The sequence below is a fragment of the Clarias gariepinus genome, chromosome 21 (assembly GCF_024256425.1).
Source record: "Clarias gariepinus isolate MV-2021 ecotype Netherlands chromosome 21, CGAR_prim_01v2, whole genome shotgun sequence".
Classification (NCBI taxonomy): domain Eukaryota; kingdom Metazoa; phylum Chordata; class Actinopteri; order Siluriformes; family Clariidae; genus Clarias; species Clarias gariepinus.
The window spans coordinates 22460001-22479246 of record NC_071120.1 but is presented as its reverse complement, the minus strand read 5'-3'; the positions used below and the strand labels follow the sequence as shown (position 1 = coordinate 22479246).

At 40.4% G+C, this 19246-nt stretch overlaps 1 protein-coding gene across 2 annotated transcripts in view; it reads left to right on the top strand.

Annotated features, from left to right (window-relative positions):
• tncb (tenascin Cb) overlaps window positions 1–19246 on the top strand; it is a 47404-nt gene that overhangs the window by 4478 nt on the left and 23680 nt on the right. For both annotated transcript variants that reach the window (XM_053480669.1, XM_053480670.1), the window contains exons 2-10: window positions 6424–6979; window positions 7065–9308; window positions 9406–9669; window positions 9789–9904; window positions 10712–10865; window positions 12423–12692; window positions 12861–13046; window positions 14581–14670; window positions 15348–15611. In XM_053480669.1, the coding sequence (XP_053336644.1) occupies window positions 6508–6979; window positions 7065–9308; window positions 9406–9669; window positions 9789–9904; window positions 10712–10865; window positions 12423–12692; window positions 12861–13046; window positions 14581–14670; window positions 15348–15611 (4060 nt within the window). In that variant the 5' untranslated portion in view covers window positions 6424–6507. The remainder of the gene's footprint in view (window positions 1–6423; window positions 6980–7064; window positions 9309–9405; window positions 9670–9788; window positions 9905–10711; window positions 10866–12422; window positions 12693–12860; window positions 13047–14580; window positions 14671–15347; window positions 15612–19246) is intronic.

Below are 19246 nucleotides of genomic sequence, written 5' to 3'. Positions count from 1 at the left end.
TTTATAAACGCTGTTCCGTTATGAGTTTTCAGAAAAATCTGGGATAGACTGCGTTGTAAACAGAACATCTGAGGAGTCCTGTTCTGGCTGCTCCAGAGGTCAGGCTAATAAACATCAGGTCACCAGGGTAAAACCAGACTCCAAGTAACAAATGTTCCCTAAATATACCATATGGGAAGAATTTAAGGTGCACATGGGTCTCAGGTCAAGAAAGGTTAGCCTCAGTTCCAGGGTCATGGTTAGTGTCAATCGTATCAGTTCCATCATTAAGTCTAAAGATGCTACGCTGCTCGGCTTGAATGTGTTCAGTTCGTTTTGATGAAAGATGACAAACCTAGCATAGCCTGCAACATGCCTTTAGTATTCAGATTGTCAGAATGTTTGTCGGATGAGCAGACTGAAAGATAAAGCAGAGTCTTGGCGTCAGTCAAATTGCTTAAGTGCTGATGTTAAAACACCATCAGATCCAGACGTCAAGGCATCTGGATTCAACTCAACTACTTTGCCTTTAGCAAACCTATTATTTAGTTTTAACTGTCTAAGTCCAACTTTCCATTTCCTTCACAAAGTCACTCAACCCCCCCAGTCTCGATTTAGTTTAGCTTTAACATTGCTATTGTAAAGCATCTCTTGGAGCAGTGTGGACGTAGCTCTTTCTCCATACACCCACCTTCTTATCACATGTGCACACACACCAGCCCCGCTTATCGGTGCCATCTGAGCCTCTAGCATCGTTAAAGCTCTATAAATGGGGCTTGGCTGGCATGAAAATCAGCCTTTCCATGCTGAAAAACAGCCTTCACTCATTTTTCCAGTTACTGTGCAGATGGGAAATATACTGTATCCTCCAGGGAATTAATGTCATGAATGAAATTTTTATGTTATTGGCTTGTCATTTTCGTAAATTGTATTACCTGTTGTTAAAACAAAGGTTTGATGTTGTAGAATTCTAAATTCCACTTAGTTAAATTCTTAGTGGAATTTTTAACATTTGTTCCAGATTTTATTTTTAATTTATATATTAAATGTCATTTAAAAGTCCTGAGAGTTTCTCTATCTGTGTGTGTGTGTGTGTGTGTGTGTGTGTGTGTGTGTGTGTGTGTGTGTGTGTGTGTGTGTGTGTGTGTGCGCGCACGTGCGTTTATGCATGATTATCATCACCCGAGATATTCATTTGCTTCGATCTGGCCACTGGACTCCGGCCAAGTTTTAAATGAGTGTCTTTTCTACAGCACATTGAGCCAAATAAAATAAAGTGCCAAGAAAGGATTGGCACTCTTTCTAAAAGAGCGCTATTTGGATCCAGTGGATTGTTGCAAGCCATAAGCTAAAGCTCAGCAACCCACCAATATTTCAGCGCCTTTATTTCTTTCGCTGCACTTATTTCTTACAGACATAACATTTCATTTTTCACTGCTCCACATTTACACAGTGTAGCAATTGTTAAAGTAATACGGCTAGAAAAAGGACTACGGTCAAAAAAGAAACAAAGTAAAAAATAAAGGAAAATGGAGAGCAAAGAACCTTGCACAAGGAAGTCTGTGCTCATTTCTCAGGTGAGTGACAACGTGAAAATCCATTTAAGAACCGATAATATGAGCAAGTGCTATTCGCTGGGCCATCGATCCAGACTCGCACACGCGCACACACACAGGCGGACAGCGTTATGAGCTAGCCTGGAAATCCATCTCTTTGTTTGATGATTAGGAGGCGCAATCATAGTGCTCTTCTCAGCAGCACTCTGTCTCCGAGTGTGACCTTCCAGGTTGGCAGATCAATAAAACCTAGCTTTCGCGAGGTGGATAAGCAGGTTTGTTTTATACGCGAAAGCTCTTTTTATTATGATTGGTCCAGTTTCAGTGTTTCACCCAGGCTAGACCTTTCAAGTCTTTAACCTTGACTGCTTTGGGAACTGATAAATACTAAAAAGTATTCTTAAATTTATGTTCCCAGTGGTAGTGTCTATAGGTTTGGGAAAGACTTATCTTTACAGTATGACCTGACTTTTTCTTTGCCTTTACAGTGACTGTCAGAGAAACTATATTAATCTGTATCTCTCAAGGTGACTAAAATCTTCAGACTTTACCAGTTCATTCAACACTGCCTGTGACCCATATTAAGAGAAGAGAGTTTCTATCATGGCTGACCTACAAAACCGAGCGAGCTTGGAATCTGTCACATTAAATAAGATAAGGTCAGGGGTAGCTCACTGGTTAAGGCATTGGACTACAGTTCGGCAGGTCCTAGGTTCAAATCCCACAACCACCAAGTCGGGCCCTTGAGCAAGGCCCCTAACTGTCAACTGCTGAGATGTATAGTAAGATAAAAGGTCATCAAAATGCCTCAATGTAAGTTCTCAGGATTAAACCTGACATTTTTAGTGTCCATGAACACAGCTTTAAAATCAGAATAAGAAATTATTTTAGTATTAAATACGTATATATATATAGAGAGAGCGATCCAGTAGTGCTAAGTGTTTTGTGTATGTGTAATGCTGCTTTAACATTTTGCCAAAGTACTAGCACGATTGAGTTGTAGCACAGTATATCAGTATTTCAGTAGCCACTAGTTCTCACCTGGGGTATGTAATTACTTTGAGAGTGGAAAGCCTTATCATCAATCATCAGCCTCCCAGAACGAATTAGAAAATGGCACTGCACAAAATCAGGTCACTTTCTGTAAGAAAACCAATCACTGAGGGAAAGCGCATTTACAAAATAATTTCATTTCAGTGAAATTTCATTTATACCCAAATAAAGATCAGTTTCTTACATATGTATATCAATGTACAGTATGGAAAAAAGGAGGGGGTGGCTACGGGGTTAGAAGAAAATAATTAACGACGAGGTGGCATCATTTTTCAATAACAGTGAATACTGAACTATTTTAGTTATCTTATTCAACAACAGTTGGACTACAGGTTTTTATTAATAAAAGAATGAGACGCTATCCATTCAAAGGTAAATGTAATGTCCTGAACCTGTTAATACTCATATTAACAGCTATAAACAGTCCCTCACTCACCAGTCTCTCCATTTTATTCTTTCTTTACTTAAGCTTAATAAGCACAAAACCACACCAGAAGACTTTACCATGGTGGAAAACTTCAGGTTATACCTCTGAGTGTTATCACTCCACAACTTCCTGTATAAAATCCGTCCTGTGTCATGCCAACAATAAAGCATCCTGAGACCCTTCATGTGTGGGGTTGCTTCTTAGCCAAGGACGTGGGATCACTTGCAATTTTGCCTTAGAACACAGCCATAAGTAAGGAATGGTACATCTTTTGAGAGCAACTTCTCCCAACTATCCAAGACCAGTTTGGTGACAAACAATGCCTTTTCCAGCATGATGGAACACCTTGCTATAAGGCAAAAGTGAGAACCAAGTGGCTTAAGCAACAAAACATTGACATTTCGGGTCTATGGCCAGGAAACTCCCCAGACCTCAATCCCATTGAGAACTTGTGGTCAATCCTCAAGAGGCAGGTAAACAAACTCCAAGCATTGATTATGCAAGCATTGGATGCCATCAGTCAGGATGTGGCCCAGTCAGGGTGAATTGCAGAGAAAAATAAGGGTCAACACTGCAAATATTGATTCTTTGTATAAATGTAATTTTAAAAAAAGCCTTTGATACTTGTGAAATGCTTGGAATTATATTTCAGTGTATCATAGTAACATCTGACAAAAAGATTTAAAAACACTGAAGCAGCAGACTTTTGAAAATTAATATTGGTGTCATTTTCACAACATTTGGCCACAGCTGTATCTTTGTAATCTATGCTTTGTTCAATATATAATAAGGGTTTTAAAATTGTAATCATTTTTACAGATCATAAAATGCGATGCGTAAGAGTTACCACGGGTATGAAACGAGGTTCAAGGCTGTTGTGCATTAAAAAGCCCAGGACAAAAAAAAAAACAGCCCAGACGAGGTGCTCTGTCTAACCCCAAATTACACCAGACTTTCATTTCCCATCCGATAATTTATGCATGAACCCTTTTCCATCTGTCCATTTCACGAACTGTTTGAGTAATTCCAATCTATTTTATAATAGCTATTGAGACACTGATGCCACCGAGAGCAATTTTATTTTATCCACACAATAACTCTTTAATCTTGCACGAAGCAAAACCCATATAAACTTTTCCGCTTCATTCCTTATGGTTGCAAAATAATGTCCGCTAGTAACTACCTGACGAAAGTAAACTGATATCCAAATCTGTTAATTATTCATATATAACGGTGTTCCCTGAGCTCAGTTTATCACCTGTTTTTTTTTTCTCACAAAAACAGTTTCCTTTCATGAACCCAACAAACTGCAAGTTAAGCAAATAAGCTTTTTTATTACATCTGACTGTGGCCAGTAGAGCTTAGATCTAATTAACTTTTATTCCTAAGCGTAACGATGTATTAAAGATTTCATTCTGTCTCTGTGCGGGGTAGTCTTTCCTTTTCTAGCCGCTGTCATAAAAATAAAGGGGCAACACAACACTGAATGAATGCCGATGCATTGTATGAATACAGATATATTGTGCTGTTGCTTCGAAGTTCAGCTCTGATGGATATAAATCACGGCGGCCAACTTGCTTAGCAGCAGGATCTTAGAAAGGAATATTTGCATTGGTTCCATTTAAAAGCACATTCTGGCCATGGTTTAGTCCTCAGGAAAGATTTCTTTGTCTCTTTCTTAGAAAAGGAGAGGGAAAAAAAAGCTGTAGTACTGCTACTACTATTTCTTTTTTTCATTCATAACCACTAGTATAGTTTCCATAGACCTCTTAATTCCTCTTTGGCGGAGATGAATGGCTTTTGGTTTATTTTTCCAAGAGGCTTCTTGCTACCTTTTGTGGAATTGGTCCGCAGCTTTCCTGGCAAATATATAGCAACGTATAATATCACATGTCGTCGTCTTCTTCTTTTCAAGTAGTTTTGTGTGTTTGTGGGGAGGGGGTTTGCTAATGTTGAGATGCCATCTATCCAAAATCCTAGTCCTGACACAAAGCAATTTTCTGCCTATTTTGTTGATTTAATCAATGAGGTGAAGTATAAAACAGGCACAGGTGGTGGGGGTTGTTCCTGACACCCTTGAGAGTCCAAGAAATACCCATCATCCGAATGCTTTAGCTCTCTATCACAGGGGCAGTCATCCTTGTCTGACTAATCAGGGATGTGTGTAGCAGCTGTGTGATCCCTCTCATTCCTGCTAATCACATGTCAAGACGGATCTGTGCTCAGAGCTCTGCATCTTAGACCATATTACCTGCAGCTGACTTCACTAGCTGTGAATAGAACAGACCGTAAACCTTATATGCTGTCTCAGTCAGCTATTTATCCACAGCACTCTTTTGTAATTGATGGATGCATGGCACATGGTTTCTAATTATGTGAATCTATAAAAAGTATACTGTATGATCTCATTAGAAATGTATACAAGTTGGACCGACTTGGATTTTAAAAACTAAAGAATACATATTATTTTAAACCTATTGGTTATTCTAATATGGCAAGTTTTAGGTGTAACTGAACCCTGAATGTCAATTTCATGCTATAAATATGTTATATTAATGTACTTGGATTAAATGCTAGTGAATTTTGATGGATTGGCAAAATAACATAGCATTAGGCATTTTACTAGGTGGTTAAAACCATGCAAAATAAATCTAATTAGTGTTCATAAAATGATCATAAAGTGTTTAAAATGCTTCTGAGAACTCTTTGGTGCATGTCCAGCTAGATTATGGAAATTCGGTTTTTACGATTTTCCAAAAAGCCATGGTTTTTTTTGTCCCAAAAAAGAAAATGTTAAAAAACAAAAATACAGCGTTCTCCAATTCATATCAAATAATTTTCCAGTGGACCACTGCTAATAAAAGAACTATGTCCTCTGTTCTTGGAAATACTTTTTATTATTTTATTTTATTACATTTTATAAATAAAAATATATGGTTTCATGTGAGATTCACTGTGTCACAGCGCAAAATGCTAATATTTGAGAGTAGCATGAACCCTGACCTGCTATGATATTGGGGGCACTGCAAAAGTCTTCTGTACAGCAGTATTAATCTGTCATCTTGGATTTTAAATACCAAGCCAGGAGAGAGACTAGATGCCAGGTGTTGCCTAATTTGTTATCACGGAAGGGTTTCAAAGGAAACACCCTGTCAAGCATTAGGAAATGAAACACAAGGTTATGCATTCCTGTTCCATTTTTATTTGCTGGGGTAATTCCTAAAGGAAATGTAGATGGGAAAGAGCTTAGGGTTGGCAGCTGAGAATTTGCCACGATACTGATATGGGTTTTGCTGGACACGAAATAACGTTAAAGTATAAAAATCTTTGCATGTACAACAGGTATATCCAAGTTCCCCAGAATGGAGCACAAAAAATAACATTTCCCTTTTCTGTCTTAATTTCCAGTTCTTAAGCTCCATCCGAAACCGAAAAAGTTCCACTTTCTACACTACTTTTGACTGAATCAAGCTTCAGAGTGAGTGCGTCATCATGGGGATGCGAGGCCTACTCCTGGCCTGTGTAACTATGGCCATTATATTGGATCTCTCCATGGCTGGCCTGCTGAGGAAAGTGATCAGGCACAGACGAGAGTCTTTAACATCACCCAAACCCGAGAACATGACCCTACCTAATCCAGACCAACCAGTGGTCTTTAACCATGTGTACAACATCAATGTCCCTACTGGATCGTTGTGCTCTGTGGACCTAGATTCGCCTGGGGGTGCGGCAATGAAACCCAAGCCTCTTCCATCTGAGCAGCACATTGAGCACACTGTGGATGGAGAAAACCAGATAGTGTTCACGCACAGAATTAACATACCCAAGCAGGCGTGTGGGTGTGATAACCACATGCCAGACCTTAAAGATCTCCTAAACAGGCTGGAGATGCTGGAAGCTGAAGTGTCCAGTCTGAGGGAGCAGTGTACCAGTGGGGCAGGCTGCTGTGGAGCTCAAGTTACAGGTGAGTATGATTGGATTAAAATCCTCTGTCATTTTAAAGTTTATGGTTGTGATTTTATGACCTTAGGATTGCCTTGTGTTTCTAGGTGAGCTCACTACCAAGCCATATTGCAGTGGTCGTGGCAACTATAGTACTGAAACCTGTGGGTGTGTGTGCGAGCCTGGCTGGAAAGGGCCCAACTGCTCAGAGTCAGAATGCCCTGGTTTCTGCCAAGATCAAGGTCGATGTGTGAATGGGAAGTGCATCTGTTTTGAGGGCTTTGGGGGAGAGGACTGCGGAATTGAGCTGTGTCCGGTGGATTGCGGTGAATATGGCCAGTGCATTGATGGGGCTTGCGTATGTGCGGAAGGTTACATGGGTGAGGACTGCTCCATGACCGACTGCTTAAACAACTGCCTGGGTAGGGGGCGCTGTGTGGATGGTGAGTGCTTGTGCAATGAGCCTTGGACAGGCTTTGACTGCTCAGAACTTATATGTCCCAATGACTGTTTTGACCGTGGTCGTTGCATCAATGGGACCTGCTACTGTGATGTGGGCTTCACAGGCGAGGACTGTGGTGAGCTCACCTGCCCAGATAATTGTAACAATAAAGGTATTTGTGTTAATGGGCAATGTGTCTGCAATTTTGGTTTTAGCGGAGAAGACTGCTCTATACATACATGTCCAAAGGACTGCAGTAAAAAAGGCCACTGTTTCAATGGGAGATGTATCTGTGATCCTGGATTCCAAGGTGAGGACTGTAGCATCCTCTCCTGCCCTGACAATTGTAATGACAGGGGAACATGCCTAAACGGGCAATGCATTTGTGATCCTGGATACGAGGGTGATGATTGCTCTGAGCTCTCCTGTCCTAACGACTGTCATAACCGTGGACGCTGCATTGAGGGAAAATGCATTTGCAAGCAAGGCTTTACAGGAGAGGACTGTAGCATCAAGACCTGCCCCAATGACTGCCATGACCATGGTGAGTGTGTGGATGGCATATGTGTCTGTCACGTTGGCTTCACCGGTAGAGACTGCAGTGAGTTAACGTGTCCCAACAACTGTCACAATCAGGGACGCTGTGTGAATGGCCAATGTGTGTGCAGTGAAGGATTCACTGGGGAAGACTGCAGTGAGAAAACATGTCCCAACAACTGTCACAACCGAGGACTCTGTGTGAATGGCCAATGTGTGTGCAGTGAAGGATTCACTGGGGAAGACTGCAGTGAGAAAACATGTCCCAACAACTGTCACAACCGAGGACTCTGTGTGAATGGCCAATGTGTGTGCAATGAGGGATTCACTGGGGAAGACTGCAGTGAGAAAACATGTCCCAACAACTGTCACAACCGAGGACGCTGTGTGAATGGTCATTGTGTGTGCAATGAGGGATTCACTGGGGAAGACTGCGGTGAGTTGACATGTCTTAACAATTGTCACAATCAGGGACGCTGTGTGAATGGCCAATGTGTGTGCAATGAGGGATTCACTGGAGAAGACTGCAGTGAGAAAACATGTCCCAACAACTGTCATGACCAAGGACTCTGTGTGAATGGCCTGTGTGTGTGCAATGAAGGATTTACTGGGGAAGACTGCAGTGAAAAAACATGTCCCAACAACTGTCACAATCGTGGACGCTGTGTGAATGGCCAATGTGTGTGCAATGAAGGATTCACTGGGGAAGACTGCGGTGAGTTGACATGTCTTAACAACTGTCACAATCAGGGACGCTGTGTGAATGGCCAATGTGTGTGCAATGAAGGATTTACTGGGGAAGACTGCAGTGAAAAAACATGTCCCAACAACTGTCATGACCAAGGACTCTGTGTGAATGGCCTGTGTGTGTGCAGTGATGGATTCACTGGGGAAGACTGCAGTGAAAAAACATGTCCCAACAACTGTCATGACCAAGGACTCTGTGTGAATGGTCAATGTGTGTGCAGTGATGGATTCACTGGGGAAGACTGCAGTGAAAAAACATGTCCCAACAACTGTCACAATCGTGGACGCTGTGTAAATGGTCAATGTGTGTGCAAAGAAGGATTCACTGGGGAAGACTGCAGTGAGTTGACATGTCTTAACAACTGTCACAACCGAGGACTCTGTGTGAATGGTCAATGTGTGTGCAGTGAAGGGTTCACTGGGGAAGACTGCGGTGAAAAAACATGTCCCAACAACTGCCTAGATCGTGGGTATTGTGACAATGGAGAGTGTATGTGCTATGAAGGTTACACTGGTGTCGACTGCTCAGAGATGACTTGCCCAGGAAACTGCAATGAGAAAGGCCGCTGCTTGAATGGCATGTGTATCTGTGAGTTGGGATTCACTGGTGAAGACTGCTCTGAAAGTAAGTCACTTTATTATTATTATTTTTTTTTTACAAATACAAACTCACATTAAATGCTTAGCCCATAAATGTTTCATTATGTTCACTCCATTCACAGTTTCCCCACCAACGGACTTGGTTGTGACTCAAGTCACCCCAGAGACAGTGGATCTGACCTGGGTCAATGAGGTGCAGGTGACCGAGTACCTAATCACCTACATGCCTACTGCTCCTGGTGGTCTGGAGCTAGATATGAGAGTACCTGGTGAAAAACGTTCTGCTACTATTAAGGAGCTTGAGCCTGGTGTGGAATACTTAATCAGTGTCTATGCTGTTCTAAATAATAAGATGAGCATTCCTGTAAGCGCCAGAGTAGCAACACGTGAGTCTTCAGTTACTGGTCTTTAAAAGCTGGAAAATAATTTAGGAACTGCTGTACCATCTTGAGAAAGAATAGAAAGAAACCTAACATGTGCCTCCTTTCTTTGAACACATGGGTAGATCTTCCGCAGCCTGAAGGCCTTAAGTTTAAAACCGTGAGAGAGACATCAGTAGAAGTTCAGTGGGATCCTCTTAATGTCCCCTTTGATGGGTGGAACCTCATCTTCAGAAACACAGTGAGTACATTGCATCTTCTTGTATGCCACAAACCATGTCAGCATGATGGTTTTGGTAGCATTTCCCTGAAATCTGTGGTAGGAATACCACATTTATTAAGGGCCCTGCCAGTAAGTGTTCAAGATGGGAAACTGTATGAGTATCCTGTGGAAAATAGTTATTTGGTGCCAATATGCAAAGGCTGCTGTCTGAAAGTCTAGGGTTTTGTTCCACAAAACCTCCTAAGAAGCTTCTGGCGGCGACTCTGGTGACCATGTGCAACAGGACTACCCTGTTTTCACAATGCCTTTCTTTTTCAAGGGCTTAGGCAAACTCAGAAAAATAGCTCCTGTCAGGACATGCTAACCATGTCTTCCTATACGCTATTCTTTCAGACTTGGCAGCTTTATTCATACATCAAGTTTGAGGCTGTCCATGCCAAACAAGCCCTTCACTTTGAAGTGCAGCACTCACATCCAAGTGGATGCGATTGAAAGTCCCAAGTGTTTACTTTCAAGATCTCTCTAATTTCTCTGCATTTTATGGGACTGTTGAGTCCACAAAGCCTGGAGTCATATCCATGGTGCCATTTGTGGTTTCTTTTTGTTAAAATTGCACATAAATAGAGCAAGGATTTGGCATCTAGTACTACAAAGATGCATTGTACTACTTTCAGGACAATGCTTCGTAGAATCCACATACTGTACGTATTACGAAATGAAGTAAAGATTGTCTTCATTATTCACTTGACAAGCTTTGACAGCATGAAATGATTAGTATTATGTGCCACAATTTAACATGGGTTGTGTGGTGTTATGAAATTCCAGAAAGAAGAGAATGGGGAGATTTCGAATCCCTTGTCTCCACCCGAGACCACGTTTGAACAATCTGGTCTGGGCCCTGGACAGGAGTATGAGGTTAAACTTGAGGTGGTGAAGAACAACACTCATGGACCCCCAGCAAATGCGAATGTGGTTACAAGTAAGCAGCTCTTAATTTATGTTGGTTTTGTTTCCAAATCATTTTATTTCAGAATATTGAAAATCTGTAACTTATTGGGAAAGGTAGCATTGCCTCACACTGCAAGTTTCCTCTAGGATATCTAACTTCCTCCTACAAAGTTAAAAGAAACACATTCTCTAAAGCTATTAGACTGTTGAATATCAAACCACTGGCACTTCAATTATGTACGTTTGGTTTTAATTGAATATTAATTTGTATGTATTTCTAGTATTTGCCTTGTTACATTTAGACAATTGGCAGACGCTCTTATCCAGAGCAACTTACATTTTTATCTCATTATACATCTGAGCAGTTGAGGGTTAAGGGCCTTGCTCAAGGGCCCAACAGTGGCAACTTGGTGGTTGTGGGGTTTGAACCTGGAATCTTCCAAACCGTAGTCCAATGCATTAACCACTGAGCTACCCCTGTTATTGCCATGTTGTGTTGAGTGTTGCTGTGTCTAACATGCAAGTGTACTAAAACAAAAATTCTAAACAAAAATTCCTGTTGCTGACCTTATTTTACCTTACCTTATATTCAAAAAGTTTCATGTAGGTGGACTGGTTCTGTTAATTGCCCCTGGGTGTGAATGCGTGTGAATAAAAAGGTGTTTATGGTGCCCTGAAATGGGCTGGCAACACATCCAGTGTATATTCCAATCTCATGCCCAGTGTTCTTGGTACAGACTATACAGGCATTTATGTCATCCTATAAATTACCACAGGATGATCAGAATTGTAGTGCAATTGTTTTTCAATTAAGTAATAAATGTTGTTTTTTTTAAAGTCCTCCAGCCAATCTGGCACAGGATCTGCCATAAACCTTAATGACTTAAGCATGGCTGGAAAACCTCTCTTTCCTACTTCTGGTTTATACTTAGGTGGTAATATGCTATGCTTGCATTGGGGTGATCCGTTTAATGTCACTGCTACCAACCAGTAAACCTTTTGTAGCATATTATTTCAGGATAAAATTTCAGGAAAGTGCCTAAGAAAAACAAGAGCCTGCAGGAACACAATTAATTAAATACAACAGTAGGGTCCATTCATAGGCTATAATAAAGAAGGCTACTGTGTGCTCATATGATAGCAGCTGAACAAATCTTCCAGTGTGTCTCTCACTCAATTTCAGAGATATGTGCCAATAAGGAACTGCCCAGAGAGGAAGCACTGATTTTTGAAAGGAAGGTTTCACCTCCTTCTATTCAAGCTGCTCAAGAAGCGTTCCTCCCTCGAGAGGATGAGAGCTTTGCTTACCCACAAGCTCCAAACTCAAATGCAAATTTTCCGTTTTATCTACAGCTCAAGGAAAAAGTGACATTTCACATTTTACCACTTTGCCTCATGTGGCCAACACCAGCCACAGCAACCCCCTCCCCCATCCCCCTTACCCCCAAAAGTGAAGAGCTTCACACTTCATTATAGAAATACATACAGTAATACTATATAAAAGTGACTTTATATTCACTCAAAGAGACAAAAATTCCAAAGATCATTCATTTAACTTCTTTGCTTCTTTTCTGCCTCCTCCATGCAGTGATCGATGCTCCTAGCCAGGTGGATGTCCGTGACGTTTCAGACACTACTGCACTGATCACCTGGTTCCAGCCCATAGCTCATGTGGATAGCATCTCTATGTCTTATGTCCCCACCAGCGGCTCATCAGACAGCCACACAGTAGAGCTTTCATCAGTTGACACCCAGTACCACCTTGCTGAACTCTACCCAGATACGGAATACAGTGTGTCTCTCATGGCCCGCCGAGGGGAAATGACCAGTATACCCGTCGCTGAGACCTTCACCACAGGTAAGAGCATCCCTTCATTTTGCATATGAGCTACTTTTAATATTAAAATAAGGACCGAACTACTAATCTAATACAGTCAACTTTGACTAATGACTTGACTTTGAAGCATTACCACCCATAAAGAGTTAATAAAGAATTAAAATGTGCCACGATGTGAATGTGCTCCAGACCTAGACGCACCATCAAACCTGCGGGCGATAGATCAGACAGAAGACAGCATTACACTGGAATGGAAGAACAGCCAAGCCAACGTTCCTAGCTACCGCATCAAATACGGACCACTGTCAGGAGGAGAACACGGAGAGTTAACCTTTCCGTCAGGCATTCAGGACATCACTAAAGCCAAGATTTCAGGTAAAAGATATCATATTATCTGTGCAGAAATTCTAAGAATTCATAAAATAATACTAGGAAATAAGGTGGTATGGTGGCTAAGTATATAGCACTGTCACCTCGCACATTGAGGGTTGGGGGTTCGAATCTCACCTGTGGGCTGCGTGAGTGGAGTTTGCATATTCTTTCCGTGCGTGGAGGCTTCCTCAGGTCATTCTGGCTTCCTCCCACAGTGCAAGTAGTTGATTGGCTTTATCCGAATGCAGGGTAAAGCTTGCCTTGTGCACTGGAATAGGCTCCAGGCCCCTGCAATCCTATACATGATAAGTGGTATATATGATCGATGAATACCAGCAAATGTACATAGTTGTATAAGTGGATTAAAATGTGCAATCGCTATTACATATTTGCTTGCCTGAAGGCCCATCTTTATGTAAAAATATCCAGAGTAAATCTCAAAAACAAAATAACAGTAATAGTATGTGCTTGAGTTAGAAAATTATACATGGGAAATGTGTTCCATCTCATTACTGTTAGACACATTGCTTCGAGCCAGTCTCGTCCTGTAAGACCATATATTACTGCGCACAGAGATTAGTCAGGATGAGGAAAATGTGTATAAATCAAAAATGAGGAATAGATCTATTCTTTGTCTGGTCGCCTCTATTGTCCTTGGGTGCTCTATGTCTTACATAAGGCAGTAAGACTATTTTAAAAACTGAGCTCGTTACGCACACGCACACACATTTCACTAGTAACTCATTTCTTTTACACGGTTATTATCTGTAATTGCCGTCACGCTTGTGATTTTATTGGTAATAAGTGATTCCTCTGTTTTAGGGGTAATTTCATGCTGAAAGCCTCTTGAGTATTGACCTTTATAGGGGCCAGTGGAATCAATAAGGAGGATAAATACATAAATTTGGGCTGGAGGCTTTTATCATCTTCAAGAGCCAGTTGAAGGGTAGAAAATTTTGCTTTTAGGCCAATGTGAGAGCCTCGGATTTCTGAAAAAAATGAAATTGAAAATGACCGATGCCAATTATATAGAAAATTAACTCATAAGGGAGGGCTGATCAGTCAAAACAACCCTTTTGGAAATTTACAGATAATGTTGTATTTATGTTTTTGAATGGTTTTCCCCTTTCATTCTGAAAAATAAATTCGCAGTCGATCCCAAAGTCACGGTTTAGAGTTTTTCAGATTTTTCCTTAGAACCCAACTCAAATTGTTTGTCGAAACCTGTGTATACTAAAGAACACACACTTGTTTGATTTACAGTCCGTACAGTATAGGGGTAACATAGGTATTTTATATTCCAGCACTGCGCGGGACGCAGTACAGAACAGTACAGTATACGAGTTTACCTTTACATTCTTTTTTAAGGGTAATGTATTAGGCTGAGTTTGAAATTAAATGAAAATATAAACTATAATAATGAGCATTTATAGGCATATTTTTGACCACATCAAAGGTTTTCACAACTCACAGGTGCTCTAGGAATGTAACCTTATTTATTGCAGCATTTTATTGCATTTATTTATTTATTTTGCAGGTCTTAGACCAGGGACAGAGTACGGCATGGGAGTGACTGCAATCAAAGATGAGAAGGAAAGTGCCCCTACCACCACCAATGCCGTCACGGGTAAGAATTTCTTATATGACTGCTCTAATATGCTCCTTTTAATAAATAAAAAACAAAATTTGATTTTTCTACAAGAAAGCTGACTTTCATGGGATTTTCACCAAGGTATATGTACCGTGGTAGTTTATTGGTACCTGTGCCAATGTATGTTCGACATTAACATGTACGGTAACAAACTATCGTGTATGGTATAATACTTTGGTGAATACCATGAGTACTACAGTACATAAAGTTCATCAGTTGTAATATGAATACCTATACTATACAAGAAGTATTTACCAACATATCTAATAAGGTACAGTATGTACAAACATGCCGGCGTACCCAAAAAGTACTATGGTATTTATCAAAGTAATGTTGTACGTGCTATAGTACCTACACTGGTATTCTATAAAGTCATATGGTGCCAACCATGGTAATTTCTACCATAGTAATAATATGGTATATTATTGCATGTACTATATTTTACCATAGTACATACCATAATAAAATTTCTTGTACGTTGATAATTGCTGCATTTAAAGGAACTAAAATTGAATGTGGATTATTGACAGGTCCAGGATTAAATGTTTAAAGCGGCATAGAATGGAATCTATGACATAATTGCCACATATGCCACACAAAACCACATATATTAAATGAAACTCTTTAAAACTTTTTTTTTTTTTTTTTGCCAGACCTTGATGCTCCAAAGGATCTGGAGGTGAGCGAGACCTCAGAAACCACAATGGTGCTGATCTGGAGGAGACCTGTGGCTAAAATCGATGTCTACAAGCTTGTGCTGGTGTCCGCCGACGGCCACAGGGCCGAGTTTGAAGTTCCCGACAGTGTCAGCACCTACATGCTGAGGAACCTGAACCCTGGCATGCTGTACACCATCACCCTGACTGCAGAGCGGGGGAGGAAAAAGAGCATGCCTGCCAGCATTCAGGCATCTACAGGTCAGTTCTGCACTACTTCCGCTGTTTAACTAGTGCATTGCTCTCAGTATTTCCAGATGGTTGTGCAAAACCTGCTGACTTTTAAAAGACGTAGAGTTTTTTTTTTTTTTTTTTTTTTCGTTGAAATTGGTGCAGTTCTGGATTCTGCAGGCTTGAGTTCTTTTCTACAGAAAGTCGGATTAATGTGGTTTGTAACTTTATCATGCATGACAGCCGAAATGAGGCCTGAATTATCTGTACTTTTTCCATCAAAAAAGTATCAATATTTCTTTTGGAGTGTGCAGATTTTAATTTAATGCTCTGTATAAAATTTAATTTAAGGTTCCTTCTGTTTGCTTGCCTCTTGGAGAGAGGGAGATCTTTCCCTTCTATACAATCTGCCTCCAGGCATCCGAGCCAAGCTCAGGCATGAATCGAATTCATTGTATGTTCCAGCTTTACATCCTGTTCGAGTCCCTTTTCAGCAACAACATGTGGATTTATTTGACTTCTTAAAGCAACAAGAGGAAGACAAATTCAGATGATTACGACTTTTGTTTAAGGTTCTGTGGGTTGGAGTGTCGGTTATACGTCCAAACCAAACATTTCATTACACTATTATGTAACAGGATAGTTTTGGGGGGGAAAGTGGCAAAGTGTGTGTGTGTGTGTGATTTATATAGTAGGAAAGGGAAACTAGCATGGCAGATAGTAACAAGCAATAAGGTAGCTACTGGATATAGAAGAAGACATGATAAATATTTTTCTCTATGTTAAAAATGTCTCAATTTTGGGGAAATTCATGTTTTGGAAAAGAGAACATTTTTGGCTAAATTTAGGGGTATGTATATGGAAGAGAGGCACACACATACACACACCCCCACACACACCTCATTCATGTGATAATTGTCAAAATGAGGCCACTCCCTCTGGTTTTGTGTGATTTGACCAGGATAAAATGAGGGGTGGGATAATAAATAGGCCCCCCTCCTGAGGCAACTGTTAAATCATTGTCTCCAAAAATCAGCAGTGCTCTAATCCCACCGATTCATTTCTGCAGCCATTATCTGCCTCAAACATGAAGTACAAACATGGAGCATAACACTCACCGCAGGCCCATTATAGGATGAGAGAGGACAAGATGTGGCGAAGGGAATCCTCTTGATTTAGGCCTTTTTCCCCCCTGAAAGAGACACGTTGAGTACAATGGAGGGATTAGAAGAATCACATGAGACCAATATAGTGCTATCAATATAGAGCAGTGTACACTGAGCAAGTCTCTCCAGACTGTTTTATAGAACCTCATTACCACAATAGTGTCATTCAGGTGGGAAATTGATACGAGGGATTTGCAAGGCCTGTGTTGCGAGGTCCTTAGGCTGACTCCGATGTCAGGGTCATAAAACACCGCTGCGTCTGGCTGAAGGCTATACATGAGGCTAAGCATACTGTACACTACAGGGTCTGTAAAAGTGCAACAGATTACAAAAACACAAAATGATTTTTTAATTATTATAATCCATGCCAAATGACTATGGAAGGACACTTTTATGTACCTTTCTACATATTAGTAAAGTAAAATTTCATATACGAGGGGCGTTCAAGTCAAACCAGGACTTCTGATTATGCAGAATAACAGAACACAGTTATGAGAATACTGTAAAAACACTTCATTTCTCTATATAATCTCTACACTATATAGCTAATATATAAACTAATGCACTTATCACTAGTGCAAGGTAGAAAGTTCAGTAAACCGTGGACATGATCGGACTGCTTGCTTCATGTCTAAAAAACGCTGGCCTCCCAGGAACTCCTTTAATTGCCCATACATGTAGAAATGGCTTGCAGAGAGGTCAGGAACGTACAGAGTATGTGGAAATAACTCAGCCGAGTTTCTGTAATGAGCAGTTCCTGTAATTTTTAATCAGACGTTCCACTCGCTGAAACAGCTTCAGTAGGCTCGGAGCTACCCGATCATCTTTAGTGTACATATGACCTTCTTTTAAACGTTTGCACCGTTCAAATCTTTTACTCTGGCTAAGATTCCTATCACTGTACTGTGCTTTAAGTTTTGGTTTCTGTTTTAGTCGATCAGTCCTGGTTTGTCTTGGATGCCCATGTAGGAGGTAGCACTCGTTCACCTTCTCATACCACCAGATGATCCAATCAAAAATCAGATTGAGCTCTATTTAGAAATTTATTTTCAATTTACTGAGTTATGTAGGTCATATAATTTGAATATATAAAGAATAAAACACTTCAGAGCATGCAGGCATCAGCTGGATGGTGATGTGTCCCTGCGGTGCGGCAGAGTCACGGCTACCACTCCAAAGTGTTTTATTCTTCTTAATCAAATTATAACCTGGTAATCACATTTTATTTTGTGAAACAAGCTAGTTCTTGTTATCACTTATGTTACAGCAGCTATAAACAGTCGCCTCCTCATCATTCTGTTTTTATATATATTTTCGCACTGTATATATATATATATATATATATATATATATATATATATATATATATAAAATCAGTCTTGGATTATGATTATAATGGATTTAATATGGAAAAGATAATGTAATAGAATGCATTAGTATAATAATATGTAATCTAATTTATATAAACCTGTGGATTACAGCCAGAATGACTGTCAAGCTTGCTGTAACAAAAAAACTAATGAAAAAGATTGGCATGAATATTTCTATTATTTGCTAGAAAGGTGAAATTTGTGCAAAAAAAAAAAAAATTCACCCCCACATTCTGTAGTGTATGCTTGGGTTACGGTTGAATCCATGATCGTTTTCATCAATCATCATGGACTTGCATGAGAATGATTAATCGTTCGGATCCTTTAATGACCCTAATTGACAGTGTAAAATTTTTCCCAGCAATGCTAGTTTTAAATTCTCATGCCTGGGAACTGGGAAAGTCTTTCACTCCATCCTCTTTGTCTTTCACTCAATTCAGCAGTACGCTTGTGTCCACTTGATTGTGCATTAAGAGGATAATGGCAGCCTATGGTGCATCTCCAAGCTCTTTGCTCTCCATCTCTTCATGAATGCTGATGGGGAGCAAAGATATTCAATTATGCGTTGCGCTTCCCTGCATGGCTTCCTGCATTATTTGAAGCAATCTGCGTACTTCTGCTCAAGCAGGCTATGCAGAACCTTCAAAAATTAATGGCTTCATTCTGAGCCATTAATACCACGCCGTGCTGCAGTTAGGTGCATGGTTTTTTTTGTTTTTTATTAATGAGGTTCAACCAAACGGATGCTTGAGCAAATGAGCCTGTTTATTATTGCAGCAGAATTCATGTGCCAGTTTTCCACTGCATGGGCAGATGTTTGTTCTGCATGGAACAGATGGAACTCGACCAAAAATCAACAGAGACGGAGACAGATGTTTGTAATGTGTTGTTTACAGAGGAGATGTGCTTGTTCCTTCAAACGTTTGACATCGTTGTCGATGTTTAAAAAATGGGTTTACACAATTGCTGTTGCATATGTCAGAGAAAGATCTTTGAAATTTCCCAACACAACATTCATTATAAGACATTTCCACTACTACACTAGTGGAAGATCGCCTAGAGGACTGGTTCCCACGCTTGGCTGCATAGAACCCTTTCACCTAGTTTGGAACCAGAATTCTAGAAAACA